General features: G+C 33.5%; 1 protein-coding gene across 1 annotated transcript; it reads right to left on the bottom strand.

Annotated features, from left to right (window-relative positions):
- Positions 1 to 926: 926 nt before the first annotated feature.
- LOC134690162 (uncharacterized) lies at positions 927 to 22,306 on the bottom strand. Its single transcript, XM_063550139.1, has 4 exons — positions 22,216 to 22,306; positions 14,636 to 14,687; positions 3,946 to 4,203; positions 927 to 1,414 (listed from the first exon to the last, which is right to left on the bottom strand). Exons 1-4 carry the CDS (start codon positions 22,228 to 22,230, stop codon positions 927 to 929), a joined length of 813 nt encoding a protein of 270 aa, XP_063406209.1. The 5' UTR covers positions 22,231 to 22,306.
- Positions 22,307 to 22,478: the final 172 nt, after the last annotated feature.

The following is a 22,478-nucleotide window of genomic DNA, read 5'->3' as shown; positions in this document are numbered from 1 at the left end:
GTAATTATTTAATACTTCAGTTTCTTTATGTATATTTCTTTCATATTCATTTGATAAAATTTACTGGTGGCAGTAGCATGAATTGTTCTATATAATAAGAATGTTCTTATCCCGGGCATAAAAACAATGCCGTATTTGGCGAAACCTTTTCAACTTTTGATCTTCAGTGCTGTACAACTTTGTACTTTTTTCACTTTCGAACTTTTATATCTGGGCGTCACTGGTGAGTCTTGTGTGGACAAGGCGCGTTTTTGGCGTATTGAATTTTAAACCTGATGCTTTTTGTTATCTATTAATCATGTTTTTCTTTGTCTAATATGTTCTCCTATTTATTTGTATTGTAGTCCTGTAATATTATGTTGTCATTTCAATGTTATTTTTAACTTTGCCATTAAAGTGCGAGGTTTGGCATGCCACAAAACCAGGTTCAACCCACCACTTTTATTCTCCTTTAAAAGTGTTCTGTACCAAGTCAGGAAGATGGCCATTGTTATATTATTGTTCGTTTCTGTGTGTGTTGCATTTTAACGTTGAGTTGTTTGTGTTTTCTCTTATTTTTGAGATATTGAGATAAGACGTGGCACGGTACTTGTCTATCTCAAATTCATGTATTTGATTTTCATGTTATATTTGTTATTCTTGTGGTGTTTTGTCTGATGCTTGGTCTGTTTCTGTTTGTGTTGCGTTTCGGTGTTGTGTCGTTGTTCTCCTCTTATATTTAATGCGTTTCTCTCGGTTTTGGTTTGTTACCCCGATTTTGGTTTTTGTCCATGGATTTATGAGTTTTAAACAGCGGTATACTACTGTTGCCTTTATTTACATGTTTTCGTCTGTACTCATATTACTTGGAGCGAAAGGGGGTATATACATCTTGACATCTATTTGCATCTTAAGCTAAGTAAAAATAAATTGAAATGTTAAACATCTTAATTCTCACTTATCGTATCTGTAAATGAAATTTTACCTTGTGCTTCTTTGTCGCCAGCCTCATTGAGTTTTGTAACAACAAGATAAATTGCGTCTGGGGATAAAAAGGTTTGATGTGTATGGTAAAATTCTTCATCTCCTGCAAAATCCCATAAAAATAATGTGGCATACTTCTGTTTGTCATGTAAATCTACATTAGATTTAAGCATGGTTTCAATATCCTTTTTTGCCTGTTCTAATAATTGGTTTGGTTGCTGCGAGGTTACCGGATGTTCAACTTGAGATTCAGTGGTTACTAGAGGTGTCATTATTTTAGGCTGCTGATATACTGTTCCTGATTTCTTTGATTCATCAAAACTTGTTGCTGGTGTGTTGTCCTTAATGGCAATGTGGGATGCTACTGGTTCTTCTATTGTTCCTTTGTCCTGAAGTTTTTCCTCGTATTCTTTCAATAGTCTTGCATGAATTTCAGTTTCTTCATAGTTTCCTATCAATAGAAAATAAAATAATTGGCTTTTTTTCTTTCTTTCTGATATTGTGTCTAAGGGAGATCGGGTGTAGCAAACAATTGGTTCATATCTTTATTGAAATATGCGATTTTGAGATACGATTGTAATTTATTTGTGAGATTTTTCACCTAAGAATGTGTTTTATCATATAATAAAAGTGCTGGAAAGCACCTGTGGAAAGTATGCAACGGTAGATTGTAATATTTCAAATAGATGTAATTGTAAATGTGTACATTGCGTGGTTAACTTTTTCTCAAACTTAAAAAAAAACCCAACTTTATACAAGAAATAATTGTAACAGGATGCTGCTACGAGGCCAAGGTCATATGAACCATGCCAGCCAGACATGTACAGGTAACAATTCTTACATACAACAAATGTAGTTGACCTATTGCTTACAAATTAAGAAAAACAGACCAAAACACAAATATTTAAATCTTAGCAATGATCCTTGAAAATGAGGTCAAGGTCAAATAAAACCTGTGCGACTGGCTTATAGATCATAAAATATTTCCATACACTAAATATAGTTGACCTATTGCATATAGTATTAGAAAAATAGACCAAAACTCAAAAAACTTAACTTTGACCACTGAACCATGAAAATGAGGTCAAGGTCAGATGACAAGTGTCAGTTCGACATGTACACCCTACAATCATTCCATACACCAAATATAGTAGACCTATTGCATGTAGTATTAGAAAAATAGACCAAAACTCAAAAACTTAACTATAACCACTGAACCATGAAAATGAGGTCAAGGTCAGATGACACCTGCCAGTTGGACATGTACACCTTACAGTTCTCCCATACACCGAATATACTAGACCTATTGCTTATAGTATCTAAGATTTGGACTTGACCACCAAAATTTAACCTTGTTCACTGATCCATGAAATGAGGTCGAGGTCAAGTGAAAACTTCTGACGGGCATGAGGACCTTTGAAGGTACGCACATACCAAATATAGTTATCCTATTACTTATAATAAGGGAGAATTTAACATTACAAAAAATCTTAACTTCTTTTTCACGTAGTCACTGAACCATAAAAATGAGGTCAAGGACATTGGACATGTGACTGAGGGAAAGTTCGTAACATCAGGCATATATATACAAAATAAGAAGCATCCAGGTCTCCCATCTTCTAAAATATAAAGCTTTTATGAAGTTAGCTAACACCGCTGCCGGATCACTATTCCTATGTCGAGCTTTCTACAACAAAAGTTGCAGGCTTGACAAAAAACAGAAACATTAAAGTTTCACAGATTATGTATAGGGGTCAAGGTTAGGGACAGATACACTTAAAAGATTGCATACACTGAAATGTCTAGCCTGTGTCTGACAGAAAAATTAAAGTTTCAAAAACTATATATAAAGGGTCAAGGTTAGGGAGAGAGGAACTTAAAAGATTGCATACACTGAAATATCTAGCCTGTGTCTGACAGAAAAATTGAAGTTTCACAAACTATTCATAAAGGGTTAAGTTTAGGGACAGATGAACCTAAAAGATAGCATATACTGAAATGTCTAGCCTGTGTAACTGATATGATTGAATTTGACGTTGAATGTCTTTAAGATTTATAACTGATTGATTGTTGTATGTTCAGGACGAGAACAAATTAACAAGAAATTTTACCTTATAACAGGTCACATACAGACCCAGTAAAGTGTTGTTACAAATTGAATGTACAGAGGGCTTTAAATTCTCTCTACAAGAACTATTGAAAATTAACGTCACTATTCTGACTGGTCAGGCTGCAAATGTATTCATCCCACATAGCAGAATGGACACCCCTCTTTGGCACATGGTTTCAATGCCCGTCAGATGTAGACAAATTTTAGAGATGAGCTTATTTCTATAGCCCAGTCATCCCTAAGGTTAATGTCATAATATAGGTATAAAATAAGCTAAGCACTATAAATAATCCATGAAAATTAGGTCAAAGTCATATTAACCCATTCAGATGAATATGTACAACTTGCAATTGTTCTATACACCAAATATAGTTGACTCATTACTTAAAGTATCTAAGAATGGATCTAATCATTAAAAATTATGTGACCCAAAGAAAAGGAGGTCAGTTGAACCCTACCAAAAAAAAAAGATGGCACGGTACCTTTAGTATCTGAGAAAGGGAAATAATCAGGAAACTTCAGAGCCTAAAACAACATATATATTCTGGACTGAAACCTCAGATGATTAGGCATCAGTGAACCAGATAATGACAAACCAGTCCTTTAATCTTTTGAAATCTGGAGCTTTATATAAGAGTTAATATGGACACTGTCACCCGGTAAACATCCTTCTGTCTGAGGTACAATAAGACCTTCACCTGACATAAGACTTGCAAAGGCTTATTGTTTTCAATTGCATCCACAGGTGTCCACATTTAAAGTTACATTTTGTCAATACAGATCTGATGTAAAATGAAGTATGTTGGAATTGATTGATTCATTATATATAAGTTGCAAAACTTTTGTAATATTTGTTTTATCTTTAAACATACCATCTAATTTATTCCATATTCCATCATCAGACATTGCTTTGCATTTTATTTTATGAATTTCTATTCCATTTGTACTGGTAACATCTGTATTATCTTCACCAAACAATCTTTTAATCAATGAAGTCTTTCCTGCCCCTTTCTTTCCAACTACTACTAAACGTATGTCTCTCTTTTTCTCAGAGCCTGACTCAAGTAATTTAAGGTACAATTCGACAGATCTTTTGTCAGTCATTAATTTAATTTCAGTTGGGACTTCATCTACAAAGTCAAAGATAAAAAGTTATTTTAAAGAAGAAAAATACTATTTTACACAATTTATTATAATTTTATACCACATCTTCTTTTTTATATTATACTAAAGTTTTTGTGTGAATACCAACTGTCTTCGGACGACGGCGAAGACAAAGTGATACCAATATACGACCGCAACATTTTTGCGGTCGTATAAAAAAGTGTATAACTAAGCATCACTTTTACAATTCTGCGTGTTAAATTAGCTCAGATTTGTGTAATGTTGGAATCGTTTTAATTGCCATTTAATAATCTGTAAATGATAACAAGGGAAAGGATCATTACACTTACAGTTAAAAATATTTTAAAGATAAAGATAATGTTAAGTTTGAAGCGCAACTGCATAACGTTTGAAAATGACAATTTTTGGAACCTCAATCTCACTGGTGTTCAAAAATTATTCAAGATAGAATCTTAAAATTTTGAAAGAGATTAAAACAATCAATGTCAAATATTGAAAACAGAAAACTGGCATTCAAATGTACTTAAGTCAGCTGTAGAGCTTACATAACAAAGACCAATTGTAAAATATACCCTTTATTATGTTTCACTTGCACATAATTAGACCCATTGCTTATGATTATTGAAAATCAGTCAAAAACACAAAAACTTTAAGTTACATCAATGAACCATGAAAATGAGGTCAAGGTTAGATGATGCTGGCTAGACAGACATGTACACCTTACAATCATTCAATACACCAATTATAGTTGATCTACTATCATGGTAATTGAAAAAAAAAGACCAAAACACTAAAACTTGACATTTACCAATGAACCATAAATATGAGGTCAAAATCAGATGACACCAGCCAGACAGACATGCACACCTTATAATCATTCCATAAACCAAATATAGTTGACTTATTGTTTAGAGTACTTGAAACACAAAAACTTAACATTGATCAATGAACCATGAAAATGAGGTCAAGGTCAGATGACACCAGCTAGACAGACATGTACAACTTACAATCATTCCACACACCAAATATAGTTGACCTATTGCGTACAGTGTTTGAAAAACTGACCAAAAGATAAAATAAACTGTTATCACAGAGATATATCTCGCCTTTTTGTAATTTTGATTATGCAAATGTTGAAATCCAAATAGCAATACTCTAACATCTTACACACGTTATGCAAATATTCAAAGTCAATGAACCATGACTGAGTTATATGGCTAAACAATCTCCATGTAAATGAAATGTGCCAATGCTAATACAACTGCATACCAAATACCTTTGACTTATTACCAGTTGTTAATGTAAATACAAACGTTATTAACCTAACTTGTAAACTATGTAAAAGTTTCAAAGTCAAATATCATTGACTTAACATAAGCAGTTCATCTTAAACTGATCTAATCACAAACTAATACATGTAAAGTGAGATAAGTTTCAAAGTCATTAGACTGTGACTGGAAAGCAAGGCCAAATTATTCCACATGGAAATAAGATGTGTCAAAGCTTAAACAACTGAATACCAATTAACATTGGCCTACCACTAATGGTTCCCCTTGAACTGGCCTAATCACAAACTAAAACATGATTATGATAACTAAGAAATGTTTTCAAAGTCAATTGACCATCATTGATCTGGAAGGATTTTTTCTCTATGGGCCCAGGGCCCCCCAAAAATAAACCCAATGGGCCATTTAAACTAGAGGCTCTCAAGAGCCTGTGTCGCTCACCTGTTACTGTGTTTACTGATGTCATCTTGGTTGGTAGGTTGGGTCATTAGACACTTTTTTAAATAGATACCCTGGTAATGATTGTGGCCAAGTTTGGTTAAATTTTGCCCATAGTTTTAAAAAAGAAGATTTTTGTACAAGTTACAAAAATTACGAAAAATTGTTCAATATTGTCTATAAAGGGCAATAACTCCTTAAAGGGTCCTCTAACAATTTTGATCATGCAAAACATATTTGTAGATCTTACTTTGCTGAACATTATTGTTGTTTACAGTTTATCTCTATCTATAATAGTATTCAAGATAATGACCAAAAACTGCAAAATTTCCTTAAAATTACCAATTTTAGGGCAGCAACCCAACAACGAGTTGTCGGATTCATCTGAAAATTTGTGAGGGGATATATCTTATACTGAAGGACATTTAAATCTTGAAAGATTTGCCCTAAATGACTTGGTTTCAAAGATATAAATCAAATAAAATTGAGAATGGAAATGGGGAATGTGTCAAAGAGACAACAACCCGACCAAATAAAAAAACAACAGCAGAAGGTCACCAACAGGTCTTCAATGTAGCGAGAAATTCCCGCACCAGAGGCGTCCTTCAGCTGGCCCCTAAACAAATATATACAAGTTCAGTGATAATGATTGCCATAATAATTTCCAAATTGTACACAAGAAACTAAAATTTAAATAATACAAGACTAACAAAGGCCAGAGGCTCCTGACTTGGGACAGGCGCAAAAATGTGGCGGTGTTAAACATGTTTGTGAGATCTCAATCCCCCCCCTATACCTCTAACCAATGTAGAAAAGTAAAAGCATAACAATACGCACATTAAAATTCAGTTCAAGAGAAGTCCGAGTCTGATGTCAGAAGATGTAACCAAAGAAAATAAACAAAATGACAATAATACATAAATAACAACAGACTACTAGCAGTTAACTGACATGCCAGCTCCAGACTTCAATTAAACTGACTGAAAGATTATGATTTCATCATATGAACATCAGGCACAATCCTTCCCGTTAGGGGTTTAGTATCATACCATCATAACATATATGAGAAGAACATAACCCGTGTCATGCCAACAACTGTTTTTAGAATAAATGTGTTTAGTTCCGACGCAAAGACCTTATCAGTGACTCAATATTAACGCCAACATATGCAATCTTTCATGACTTGACAACAGTATCGTAATTATATCCCTTTTTAATACATTCTGTAAGTCTATTCAAAGGTTTTGTAAGTTTATGAGGTGAATACTGACACCTTTGTGCTTTATAAAGAATGTTTCCATAAACTAGAGGCTCTAAAGAGCCTGTGTCGCTCACCTTGGTCTATGTTAATATTAAACATTGCACACAGATGGATTCTTGACAAAATTGTGTTTTGGTGATGGTGATGTGTTTGTAGATCTTACTTTACTAAACATTTTTGCTGCTTACAATTATCTCTATATAAAACAGTAGTTTCTGTGGAAAATGTTAGTGAAAATCTACAAATTTTGTGAAAATTGTGAAAAATTGACTATAATTTGGTTATGTTGACTTATTTGTAGATCTTACTCTGCTGACCATTATTGCTGTTTACAGTTTATCTCTATCTAAAATAATATTCAAGATAATAACCAAAAACAGCAAAATTTGCTTAAAATTACCCATTCAGGGGCAGCAACCTAACAACGGAATGTCAGATTCATCTGAAAATTTCAGGGTAGATAGATCGTAACCTGATAAACAATTTTATCCCATGTCAGATTTGCTCTAAATGCTTTGGTTTTTGAGTTATAAGCCAAAAACTGCATTTTACCCCTATGTTCTATTTTTAGCCATGGCGGCCATCTTGGTTGGTTGGCCGGGTCACCGGACACAATTTTTAAACAAGATACCCTAATGATGATTGTGGCCAAGTTTGGTTAAATTTGGCCCAGTAGTTTCAGAGGAGAAGATTTTTGTAAAAGTGAACGCCGGATGCAGGACGACAACGACGGACGACAATGACGGACGACGGACGCCAAGTGATGAGAAAAGCTCACTTGGCCCTTTGGATGTGAAATACCTGAACGTATAAGAAGTCTGCATGTTGAGCTATATTTACGAATGATGTCTTTATACCGATAATAAAATTTAGTAAATGTTTTGACTAGTTTGTGATATCGAAAACCCTGGAGTAATAATTTTTCAGTAATACATAAATTTCTCTTGTTAAAATCTAAAACATTGTTACATACACGAGCGAATCGTACAAGTTGAGATATATAAACACCGTAAGATGGTGACAAGGGAACGTCACCATCTAAAAACGGATAATTAACGATAGGAAATGAAAAATCATCCCTTTTATCATAAATTTTAGTATTCAGCTTTCCGTTAGTGATATAGATATCAAGATCGAGGAAAGGGCAGTGGTCATTGTTAGTATTAGCTTTATTTAAAGTAAGTTCACCAGGATAAATTTCATTAATATACATACTGAAGTCGTCATTATTGAGAGCCAAAATATCATCCAAATATCTAAAAGTATTATTAAATTTGTTTATCAGATGTTGTTTTGATGGGTCTTTGCTAATTTTTGTCATAAATTGTAACTCATAACAATACAAAAAGAGGTCCACAATAAGTGGTGAACAGTTAGTCCCCATTGGAATTTCGATAATCTGACGATATACGGAATCCCCAAAGCGAACAAAAATGTTATCTAGTAAATATTCAAGGGCATATATAGTATCAAAGCATGTCCAATTAACATAGTTTTTTTGTTTATTGCTACTAAAAAATGACCGAAAAGAGTTTGAACATATATATTCACATTCTGATTTTTTGAATGCCCATTTAATTCGGTGTGTGAATTTTTTCTTAATGAGAATGTGAGGCAATGTGGTATACAGGGTAGAAAAATCAAAACTTTGAACAGATTCAAAATCACCAATATAAGCATGCAATTTATCAAGTACTTCCAACGAGTTCTTGACACAAAAGTAATTTATTCCACTATTTTCGAAGGCCTTATTTGAACAATTTATTATAAGGTTTTTAATTGTACCAAGTGTGCTGGTAAGAATAATAGACAATTTAGTAGTTGAACAATGGCTTGAAGACGAAATAAATCTATATTTGTAAGGGGTTTTGTGTAGCTTTGGAAGCCAATACATAGTTGGGACTTTCATTGTATTTGGCTCTGCTTGTAAAGCAGTGGCTAAAAGTTTTTGTTTGTTACAGATTTCTTTTTCTGAAAATGGAGTCAGTTGGAAGTTGGTGAATTGGTGATTTCCTTTTTCAGAACCTCAATGTAAAATTTACGTCAAACAATAATAATATTATTAGCAGCTTTATCGGCCAGGACAAAAACAAATTCCTTGGCTAGGTCTTTTAGTTTATGTTTGATACGAGAAATAGGTTTATTGTGGTTATTGTGAATAGTAAAATGTTCTTTAAAATGTTGAATACGTATATCAACTATCTTCATTACTGAATTAAAAAAAGAGTCCAAAGATTGTTTGTCAGCTTTTTCCCGTTTTATCCATTTCATACAGTAAGTATGGAGTGAGTCGTGGATGATATTACGACACTCATTCCAATTAATAATTGACGGGGGACGATATTTAGGTCCTTTACTGAGAAATGATTTAATCTCTCGGTCTTGAACGATGTTAAGATCTCCTGTTATAACATGGAAAATGGGTCCATAAATATATTCGGAATCACTGCAATTACATGAAGTAGGTGTATTTTCACTGATATCAACATCTTTACACAATTGACTATAATTAAACACAAATTTCCGGGTAGATTTCTTGTAAATATAACAAATAAGAGGTACCCTAGCTCAGTATTGTCAGAATATCCAGGAATTTGTTCTTTGACAGAATGGTCGTTAAATATACCGGCAATATTTACAAAATCAAAGCCTTTATTGACATACTTAATTTTAATAAAATGTTTTTTATGATCTTCAGGGCGATCAATTGTGAGAAATAATTTAGAATAACAATATGCCATAATCATGATAATAATTTGAACAATTTCATACTAAGAACTGCTATAGGAAATTGTGTTGCAATCCTCCAAAATTTTATTTAACTTATTAACCGGTAACGAACAGAGTTTTGTTAACAGATAATGTCTGCCGTTGTTTTTTGAAATAGAAATTAGGTCCGAAATATTGGTATGATTGAATTTTCTTTGATTGCGATTTGTTCTACAACCGTGAGAACGGTTTTTACGAACAGTTTAAGAAACTATATCCAAAATGACCTTTCAGGTCAGGTGAGCTAAAAAATGATGGGCCATGTTTTCAAATGAGTGGGCCATTTGAATTGACTACAGAAAAAAAATAAAAAGTGTATATTTCACCAAAGAGGTGTTGGTACTTATCTTTATGATTTTAAATAATATCATGGATATTGTTCCTGTGATTTTGTAATTTCAATTTCAATGAATATACAATAACTTTTTCCAAACCGGACAATATTTAAGATAACCTTCATTTACAATGTTTAAACTGTTACAGTAACGGTTGCCGTAATTGTTCATGCTCATATTTTTTTTACATTAAATTTGGGTCTTCGGAGAAACCATACTTATTCCAGACGTCCTGTATTAGAGGACGTCTCTGGCATTTCCTCTGCACTTCTTGTATTATTATTACTTCATCACGATGACAAGAATAACAGTAGAGAGTATCATTAATTGATAGAAAAAAAAATCACTGAAGGCATGTTTACAAAATGTCAAAATGAGCCAAAGACAAAAAAAACCGACAAGGACAGTGTGAAGAGCAGGCAGATGTCAATGATAACGGACGTGAAATTTTTGCAGAAGGATCCATCAACATCATTAGTTTTTCAAAATTGTTTTCCTGGATGCATTTTATCACCCATATACATGTATTATATACTTTCATTTTCGGTCATTTATTTTCTCATGGAGGAAAACCTCTGCAGATATTTTTAGGTTTGTTTGAGACATGTGCTCTCCCCATTTGGGATCCATTCGTAGTTTCCTGTGGAAACTATTAGACCTATCTTTTGAAGTCTGAGAAATCTTGCTGTTCTGCTAATGGATCGGTAGTTTCTTTCCGAGATCCTTTTTCAGTAGGATTTTCTGCTTTCCTCTACCATTGATAAAGCAGGGCATTTGGCAGTCTCGGTTTTGATATGTATTTTGTCCTAACAGATTTCTCGTTTTTACCATAGCCTATTTTGCTACAGCATTTGTGGGGCATCCGGGGTGATCATGTTTCCATTTTATGTATATATAGTTTTGCACTTTTTTTATACTTTGTGAGTGTGAGTTTAGTATGTTTAATTTTATTGCATTGTATTATGGTTGGGGAAGGTTAACTTTTTGATAATAAGACCCGTCATGGCCTGGCTGGGCAATTGGGTGGGCAAATGCTCACATTAATCTGTACCAAAACAGGCTCCAAATGTCCTCCTTTATACGCCATAACTCATGGTGGTGCTCCTATTTAAAGGAGGCTCATACGGAGTCAAGGAGACAAAAACTATATTCATAAATCGATCGAAATAATAGCAAGCTAAACTTACTTCAAAGATTATAATTAGAGATAAATCTCGTCTGTCATTTGTCTGTACTAGCCAAATTTCACAAATTTAAAGTTGTTTATAAAAAAATACATTATGAATGATGGTCAATTACCTGTTTTGGGTAATCAGATATACCGCATGGTTCTATTATTACCATAGGAAAACCCGAGACGTCCCAAAAATATATAGGTGCTCCTAGCATTAGAGGAACATTACACAGTTGTGTACATTGATTGATTGATTGTTGGTTGCTTAACGTCCAGTGGCAAATATTTCATGCATATTCAGGACGAGAACAAGTTCTCAATAAATACAATAGGTAGGTTGATACAATAGAGGCCATCTGGGATGATGTTCGGAGAAATTTGGACTGCCACCGGAAAAGTAGGGTATATTGGATAGGGACAGAAATTTTGCCTTGCAACAGGCCACCTACGGACCCCTCAAAGAGTTGTTGCAAGGGTTCTTAACGTGCAAAGAGCGTGGCACTCTCTGTACACGAGGCATCGGATTTAACGTCCCCCTTCTGACCGGTCGTGACTGCGAACTTGACACATCCCGCACAGCCAAACGGACGCCCCACTTCGGCAAGCATTTTACTGCTGGTCGGGAGAAGACCAAGTGACCATATTTCTATACCCAAGTCACCCTTGCGGAGGGGGGGGGGGGTACATTTGTCACTCTATGCAACATTTCTAATCGATATGTGCTATAGGCGCAGGGTGCATGTCCTTCCCGACCACTAGACCATGACTAAGGGGGCGGAGCCAAACTATCTCCAAGGAAATGAGGTATGCCAAAGCTTATACAACTGCGTACCAAATATCATTGACCTACCACTTATGGTTCCCCATAACTGACCTAATCTCAAACTAATACATTACAAATAAGCAAAAGTTTCGAAGTCAATAGACCATGACTGAGGGGGCAGGGCCAAATAATCTCCATGGAAATGAGATGTGCCAATGCCTACACAACTGCATACCAAATATGAGTGACCTACCACTTGCCGTTCACCATATTAACTAGACCTAATCACAAACTAATACATTGTTAACACAGTCGCCGTTGCCGTCACCGCCGCCAACGCCAGAAACAGCATACCTATGTCTCGCTTTTTGACGCCGTCAAGGCGAGACGAAAATAACAATGACCAATGAACCATGAAAATGAGGTCAAGATCAAATGAAAACCTGCAAGTCTGACATATACCCCTTACAATCATTACATACACCACATATAGTTGAACTGCTACTTGTAGTATCTGAGAAATGGACCTAATCATGTAACTTTAACATTGATCACTGCTCCATGAATTGAGGTCGAGGTCAGGTTAATCCTGTTTGACAAACATGAAGACGTTAGAAGGAACCCATATACCAGTCAGAGATATAACTCTTTAGGGTTATTACAGAAAATAACTTGCATACATGTGTTATTACAGATAATTTTCCTTAAATTCTCTAAATCTGTAATAACATATATGTTTGTTATTTGTAAAATTATTTAATCTAAAGTGGAATCAAGGAAACTCTTGAGACTTTGCGCAGAAACTAAATGCATAGCCTTAATAATTAATTTTTAAATTGAATTAATACATTTTAGACTAACTATGGTTAATCAATGAGACAAGGCTATTTACGAATTAACTTAGCTGTAATAACATGGCTTAGTTATTAAAGGAATGTAACTTATTATATAAGACCATTGGGAATTACTGAGAAACTTGCGCAGAACCTCATTACATGCTCTGGGCATTACTTCTTACAATAAATTAAAATACATTGTAATTAAGCATATTTTATGTCTGAGCAAATGCTTTGAAGTGATATAGAGAAGCTGTGATAACACCCTTTAGTTATTACAGGCATATTTTTTCTGTAATAACATCTAGGTGTACTATTCAAAATTGGAATACTATCAACTGTTACATCCTTAAATAGTTAAGTATACATAAAGACAATAGTAATATCAATAGAACTTGTATACATTTTAACTAAACTTGAGATGTATAGTGTCCGTATGAAACATGTAACATACGTATCTTATCACAGTTCATTGATTTTTTAGTCCACAATAACAAATGTAAGTTATTTTCTAGAGTTATATCCCTGACTGTATACCTATAGTTATCCTATTACTAAAAATAAGTGAAAAATTCAAACGACAAAAAAAGCTAATATTTTTTTTCAAGCAGTCACTGAACAATGAAAATGAGGGCAAGGACAATGGGCATATAACAGACGGCAACATAAGGTGTCTGCATACAAGGTATAAAGCATTTAGGTCTTCTGCCTTCTGAAATATAAATCTTGATACAAATAGTTTATGCCACCGCCGCTAGATAGTATTACCTTTGTCTCGCTTACTGCAATGAAATTAATGAACACCATACACTGTGACATTTTAAATACCAAATAAAAGATCACCTACAGCTAGTAGTTCCTGAGAAACAGGTCTTACTATGAAAACTAAAATTTGACCAGTGAACCGTGAAAATGAAGTGAGGGTCACATGAACAGATATATGATAAGTACAACTTGAAATCATTCCATACTCCAAATATATAGTTAATTTATTGCTTAAAGTACAATATGTATCTAAGAAAGGGACAAGGTCAGATGAAAGCTGCCAGACAGACAAGTTTATCTTACAATAATTCTATACATTGAATATAGTTTACATAGTGTTTATAGTATCTGAGAAACGGACTTGACAACAGAAGCTTTACCTTGATAACTGATGCACAACATGATTGGAGTGTTTGTTCCATGATTCACTTTCTATGACTTAGGTCGCAGGTGAGACAAAAATAAATGTTTTCTAACAGCTATTATGTCAGCATGTCGTCTGTACAATGGCTACCTTTTTTCTTGGGGAAATATTAAAGCAAAGTAGAATATTGCTTGCAATTGCAAAGTATGAATAAACTTGTATTATTGCATTGTATAGAAGACCATATATTTGATGGTACTAATGCTATGTCATGTATTTCATATATATATTGGAAAGCTATAGCTCCAAGTTATCTTTAATAGTGATTAATCTCATCAATACATTGCAGTTAATTGCATGACGTCTATAAAAAAAAAACATGTTGTTATTCTGCAATTCCTAGAGTAATAATAAACTTATAATGAAATAAAGTTAAAGAAAATTACCTTCTATCACTAGTCCAGCAGTCACGCCTGAAGATTTCTCTGACATGACAGTCTGAAAATTAGAAATATGCACTGTGAATATATCTTTACTCATGTCACTTGTTGCACTATCATGACTATAAAAATTCTAAAATATATCAACCCCCCAAAATATACTTTATAAAACACTTGAAACTACAAAAATGCTTGTTTTTGGCCCCTATTTGACCCCTTATTCCTAAACTGTTGGTACCATTACCCCAAAATCAATCCCAGCCTTCCTTTTGTGGTATTGAACCTTCTGGTAAAATTTCATAGAGAACCATTCACTTAAACTAAAGGTTATTGTCCCGAAACCAAATGTGTCTTTGGACGACAACCACGACATGATAGCATTATAAGAACACATTTTTTTTTGCGGTCGTATAAAAACCTGTACCATAAAGTCAGCAATAAAAGGCATGACATGAAAAATATGAAATATTCAATTGAGAAAACCAACAGCCTAACTTAAATAACTATGACAGACATTTGTTTCAGAGGAGATGATATTTGAAAAATTATAAGATGGACAAAGAAATTTGGTCAAAAATTATTGTTTAAGGCTATTACTGCTTACAAATGGCTTAAGGAGTGATCTAATTGTTTTGTTAGTATTGACATTTTTGTGGATCTTGCATGCTTGATTTTTTTTTCAAATAACATTTTCTATCTATCTAAAATAGTTTTCAAGATAATAGACAACAAGAATGTGTCCATAGTAAATGGCATATGCCACACTTGCACTATCATTTTCTATGTTTAATGGACCATGAAATTGAGTCAAAACTCTTATTTGGCACTAAAATTAGAAAGATCATATCATAGGGAACGTGTATTAAGTTTCAAGTTGATGGGACTTCAACTTCATCAAAAACTACCTTGACCAAAAAGTTTAGCCTGAAGCGGGAAACAAATGGACGTACAGACGGACGTACGTATGGATGGACGTACAGACGGACGTATGTACAGACGGACAAGGCTAAAACTTAATGCCCCCTCCGGATCCGCTACAGCGGGGGCATAAAAAGGGTCAAATAAAGTACAAAGTTGAAAGTATGGAGGACCCAAAATTCAAAGAGTTTTTGCCAAATACAGCTAAAACTATCTTTTCCTGTGGTAGAAAATTCTTAGTATTCATCAAAACTGAAAGTTTTGTAAACAGCTAATTTGTAATTATGACCATAATCATAATATCAATAATAATTCATGTCAACATAAACAGGCTTACTAATAACTTGGCTTCCATCGTGATAAACTTATCAGCTGTACATGATCTACAAAAATGTCAATATGACAAAAAGCAATTAACAACAGGAGTTATTGACCTTTAAAAATGACAAATTTAGACTTATAATAGTGTTCATCTGTCTGTGTTGGTTCGTTTGTTTGTCCATCCGTTCATTCCTCCGTCCGTCCGTCCGTTTGTCCACCCGTACATCCCAAATTTGGTTTCCGGCCTCAACCAAATGTTATAAAACTTATACACAATGCTTATTACCACAAAATATATACAGATCAAGTTTGAATTTTGGTGGCATCACTTTAAAAATTATACCCCTTTACAAATGGAATAAAATGCTTCACTGGGCGCAGCCTGATACCACCACAGAGGTCGAACCCTGAACAATGGGTGCAAGTTTGGACACAATATTCAAGCTTGATACTGTCTGAATTTGGATTGTGATCAAATTTTTGACATAATATAGGTTTCTGACAAAAAATAAATGTGGTGAATTATCTTAAAAAATTTAAATGGGTTAAATTTCAATTAAAGATTCCTTTCTATTGCGCAATACTGTGAAATAGAAGATTTATTGCAATTGTGCAATACTGTGCAATCGTAAATCTCTTGCTATTGCTCAATACTGTGCCATTGAAGATTTCTTGCTTTTGCGCAATACTGTGCAATTGAAAATTTCTTGCTATTGCACAATACTTAATACAATAATTTACACATCCTGTTTGGTGTGTATCTTCTGCCATACCATTATTATTTGCTTTTATATATAAATCAGAAATAACCAACATAAAATGGAAAATTTTTAAGAAAAAAAATAGGAAAAAAGGGGGAAACCCCCCCCCCCCCAAATGTTTGGAACCCCCTTATGATTCATCACCCCGAACTCAATCACAGCCTTCCCTTTGTGGTATGGTACCTTGCAGTACAATTTCAGAGAGATCCATACACTTGAACACAAGTTATTGTCTGGAAACTAGAAAAATGCTTATTATTGCCCCTTTTGGGCCCCTACTTCCTAACATTTTGAGGCAATTACCCCCAAAATCAATCCCAGTCTTCCTTTTGTGGTATAGTAACTTGCAGTACAATTTCAGAGAGACACATACACTTGAACACAAGTTATTGTCTGGAAACTAGTAAAATGCTTATTTCTGGCCCTTTTTTTCTAATAACTTCGGGCAACTACCCCCAAACTCAGTTCCAGCTTTCCATTTGTGATATGGAACCTTGTAGTACAATTTCAGAACGATCCATACATTTACACACAAGTTATTGTCATAAAACTAGAAACAATCTTGTTTTTTGCCCCTGTTTTTGGCCCCTAATTCCTAAAATTTTGAGGCAATTATTGTGCAATTAGATATTCTTGCTATTGCATAATACTGTGCAATTTAAAATTTCTTGCTATTGCACAATACTGTGCAATTGAAGATTTTTTGTTATTGCTGAATACTGTGCAATTGAAAATTTCTTGCTATTACACAATACTGTGCAATTGAAGATTTCTTGCTATTGCTGAATACTGTGCAATTGAAAATTTCTTGCTATTGCACAATACTTAATATAATAATTTTGGACCTTTTGGCCCCTTATTTCTAAACTGTTGGGACCAAAATTCCCAAAATCAAACCCAACCTTTCTTTTGTGGTCATAAACCTTGTGTCTAAATTTCATAGATTTCTATTTACTTAAACTTAAGTTATAGTGCGAAAACCATGAATAATGCTTATTTGGGCCCCTTTTTGGTCCCTAATTCCTAAACTGTTCAGATCTCAACTCCCAAAATCAATCCCAACCTTCCTATTGTAGTCATAAACCTTGTGTTTAAATTTCATTGATTTCTATTTACTTATACTAAAGTTATTGGGCAAAAACCAAGAATAATGCTTATTTGGGCCCTTTTTTGGCCCCTAATTCCTACACTGCTGAAACTAAAACTCCAAAAATCAATCCCAACCTTTCTTTTGTGGTCATAAACCTTGTGTCTAAATTTCATAGATTTCTATTCACTTAAACTTAAGTTATAGTGCGAAAACCAAGAAAATGCTTATTTGGGCCCTTTTTGGCCCTTAATTCCTGAAATGTTGGGACCACAACTTCCAAAATCAATCCCAACCTTTCTTTTGTGGTAATAAACTTGTGTTTAAATTTCATAGATTTTTATTCACTTTTACTAAAGTTAGAGTGCGAATACTAAAAGTATTCGGACGACGACAACGCAAACGTGATACCAATATACGACCAAAAAATTGCGTGGTCCTATAAAAATTGCTGAATTTCCAAAAATAAGAGGTAAAATGTCTTCAGCAAGAGTGTACACGCTGAACTGTCTTGCCTCCTTTACTGACCTTCAATTTCATGAAAGTCTTAAAGATAAAGGTTTAACTAAAAGTATTACACAAATTAAACATCAAAGATCTATGAAATTGAGGTCAAGGTCAGATAAATCATAACAGACAGACATATACACCTTAAATTTTGTTATACACCAAATATATTTGACCTTTGGGCTTATGGTAATTGAAAAACAGACAAAAGCAAAAACTTAACATTGACCAATAAACCATGAAAATTAGGTCAAGGTCAGATTATACATGCGAGACAGACATGCAAACATTACAATTATTTCATATACAAAATAAAGCTGTCATATTGCTCATATTGCTATAAGTATTTGAAAAACAGACCAAAACATAACAAGAGTGCACACGCTGAAATGTATTGCCTCCTTTACTGACCATTAATTAAATGAAAGTCTTAAAGTTAAGGGTTTAACTAAAAGTATTACACAAATTTAACATTTTTAAAGATCTATGACATTGAGGTCAAGGTCAGATAAATCTTATAAGACAGACATTTTTTTTTGTATAAACCAAATATAGTTGACCTATTACTTATGGTAATTGAAAAACAGATCAAAACACAAAAATTTAACATTGACCAATAAGGCGAGACAGACATGTACACCTTAAAATTATTCCATATACTAAATAAAGCTGACTTATTGCTCATGTTGCTATAATTATTTGAAAAACAGACCAACACGTAACAAGAGTGCACACTCTGAAATGTCTCACCTCCTTTACTGGCTACTGATTTTATGTTGCTTTTCCTAAATATAAAGCTTTACTTCAAGTATCACATAAACTTTACATGATCCAAGAAAAAGTGGTCAAGATCAGATAAAGTAAACCGGAAATACATGTACAAAATATAGTTGATCTATTGCTTAAAGTTTCTAAGAAACATATTAACCAGGAAAACTGAACATTGACCAATGAACCATGAGAAGAACATGAAGAAGATCAAGGTCAGATAAACTATACAAGACATGTACACCTTCCAATAAATACATGCATTAAATAAAGTTGACCTATTGCTTTTGATATGTAAGAAAGAAACTTAATATTTACTAATTAACCATGAACATGAGGTCAAGGTCAGATCATACCTGCCAGACAGACATATACACCTTACAATCATTCCATACACCAAATATAGTTGGCCTATTGCCTATAGTATCCAAGAAAGAAACTTAACCATGAAAACTTAATATTGACCAATCAAACATGAACATGAGGTCAAGGTCAGGTGATACCTACAAGACAGACATATACAACTTACAATCATTTGAAACACCAAATATATAGTTGACCTATTGATTATAGTTCAAGAGAAATTGACCAAAACACAAAAACTTAACACTGAGCAATGAACCGTGAAAATTAGGTCAAGGTCAAATAAATCGGAACTAACCTACATATTTGTGATCAGACGTCACCAATCTTATAGTAGAGATTTGACCAAGAACCCAACATGCAATTCCTAGGATCTATCTGCTACCTAGTTACTCCATATATACATATAAAGACTACTCAGAAGATTATTTCTTGGAACAAACCACAACAATTTGTTATTTAGAAATGTATATTTACATGTAGTGCTGTTATAAGTGGTTTCTAATTTATGAACATTTTTGTTTTGCAAAGTAATCAAATTGTTAAAATATTGTAGAAAAACGTGAATGTATATTCTATTCTTTTTTGTTTCAGCAAATTAAGTGCTATATTTATGATAAAATATATATACACTAGAACACACCCGCAAAATCACGGGCATATACAGCTTGTAAACTGTTGTAGGATGATTTTTTTGAAAAAGATATTATGTATGGAGAATTTCATAAAAGGTATCAAAAGCCCTCTCCCTTTTTCCAAAGTCCGATATTTGTTTCCTTTCTGTTAAATTAAATTATTTACATGTTTCTGGCCTCAGACCACAATTATTCTTCTCCTTTGCTAAAATGCAACTTTTGGTAAAAGTCAAATTAAGTTCAAAATTTGCACTGCTTCAACTGAACATGAAATAAATGTAACTGCTTATATATAGACCATTATTAGTCTAGTAAAATATGCTTCTAGGACAATCCATCAGTGGTTTTTCTTTTGAGAGCCTTATTAACATGCCAATGGTAGAATATGATTCTTGTATAAATGACTAATACCGACTGAGGCCTAATTGAGGGGTGGTCGGAGGGGTCCTGATCACAAAATCCTGGGCTTAAAAAATGAAATCAAGAGATGCAGAATTTAAAGAAATTCATATCTCGAAATCATAAAATATGTGCCCGGATCCTGTGAGGATCAATACCCAAATTCTGAGCTTAAAAACACCCGATCCCGACTTCCCGAAAAAGGTCCTGCCTCCTTCTAATCTCTACCCTACTTTTTGTTTTGCCATATCACCACTTTCACCAATAAATTGTAATGCCCCATTTATGAGCATTATGTTTTCAAGTCTGGTCGGTGCATGCGTTCGTTCGTTCGTTCGTTCGTTCGTCCGTCCGTCCCGCTTTAGATTAAAGTTTGTGGTCGAGGTAGTTTTTGGTGAAGTTAAAGTCCAATCAACTTCAGTAGTAAATAAAGTGCTGATGTGGCACCCGTGTACTATGGACACATTCTTACTTCCACATGTTTTACTTATTTTAATATATATATGCAACTGGTATGATCCCTTAAATAGTAAACATTTCAAAGAAATCAGTAGACAGAATACAGAGATGCTCTATTTATCAATTGAAAGTAGTATAATCATATAATCGTAGTTTACATGTAGATAAACACGAAAAATAATTGTCCACTTCTTTAAAGGAGATGGTTCTTGCGACCTAAACATCATGATATGTGATATGGAGAACGCTCTGATTAGCTTATTTATTTTTCAGTTTTGTTATCTATCATATGATTGGTTGTACTTGTGCATGTTTCAAACCAGAAGTCTTTCCTATGACTAAAAAAAGGTCAAATAAACCTGCCAGACTGACATGTACATCCTAATTTACTTCCATACACCAAATATAGTTGACCTATTGCATATAATATAAGAAAAAAAGAACAACACAAAAAATCAAATTACACCACTGAACCATGAAAATGAGGTCAGATGACACCTGTCAATTGGACATGTACACCTTACAATCATTTCATACATCAATTATAGAAATTTATAGTAGACTTTTTGATTATTGTATCTGATATATAGACCTGACCATGAAGACTTAGCCTTGTTCACTGAACAATGAAATAAGATTGAGGTCAAATGAAAACTGTCTGAAAGATATGGGGACCTTACAAGGTACATGTATGCATATACTAAATAAAGTCATCCTATGTATTTTAAATGAAAAAATCCAAAACATGAAATATTTTATTTTTTCATATTGAAAATAAAGGCAGTTTTAAGAACTTTTCATCAATTTAATCAGAATGTAATACTGTAAAAAAAATCAGGATTAAAAGATGTTTTGAAAAATAATTGATTAAATTAAATTACTTGTAATTTTTGGTTGATTAATGATTACAATGATTACTTAAAAAATTGAAATCAATTATAGCTGACTAATGATTACAATTACAATTACCCCAAACCTGATCTGAGATGAGACTAGTTAACCATGAAAAGGAGGTTATAGACACTGTTGGTGTAAGAATCTCAAATAGAATTTTGCAAAGCTTGTTTTCGCCTTAAACACTCTTCAATGAAATAAAAGACATCTACTTATTTTGTTTAATATTGAAGAAATCACAAACCAATAATTTCCTGAATTAAAAACGGTTGCTTAACTTTGTGAAAGGCTGGTAAAGAGTTGAATTTAGCGTCTCAAATATATGAATTTGGCCAATCAAAATCGTAATAACAAATAAATTGCATTAGAATTTCAAATTTTTATTTCAAGTCATTAAGAATGTCCCCTAGAGTATCCTGGTTTTGTACCTGATTTATTCTAAGTGTAAGCATTTGTAATTAAAAGTATGTGTACCTGTAAGTATTCCATCACTTCTTTATTTGGCCCAAATACTTCTGTGGCTGCCAGATCGTATGGAGTCTTACCCTGAAATACAAATCTTTATATTGCCTTTATCTGATTATTACATTGTGTACAAAGAAGACTTTTGTTACACATATACAATAAACAAGACCAGTAGCAGCTGAGTGGTGTCTTATTTTGTTTTTACAGGTGCTAACCATATCATGTTCATTTATAAAATATAACTCATGAACAACATTCTGATTATTTTTAAA

Source organism: Mytilus trossulus, chromosome 11, assembly GCF_036588685.1.
Source record: "Mytilus trossulus isolate FHL-02 chromosome 11, PNRI_Mtr1.1.1.hap1, whole genome shotgun sequence".
Classification (NCBI taxonomy): domain Eukaryota; kingdom Metazoa; phylum Mollusca; class Bivalvia; order Mytilida; family Mytilidae; genus Mytilus; species Mytilus trossulus.
Note: the sequence above shows the minus strand (reverse complement) of the source record. Positions and strands in the feature narration are given on the sequence as shown.

Bases quoted from the DNA above. Each gene is read 5' to 3' on its own strand.
- LOC134690162 (XM_063550139.1), bottom strand. The intron at 4,204-14,635 runs GTAATTTTCTTT...TTGACTTTGTAG, and splicing joins TGCTGGACTAGTGATAGAAG to ATGAAGTCCCAACTGAAATT. The intron at 1,415-3,945 runs GTATGTTTAAAG...TTCTATTGATAG, and splicing joins AATATGGAATAAATTAGATG to GAAACTATGAAGAAACTGAA.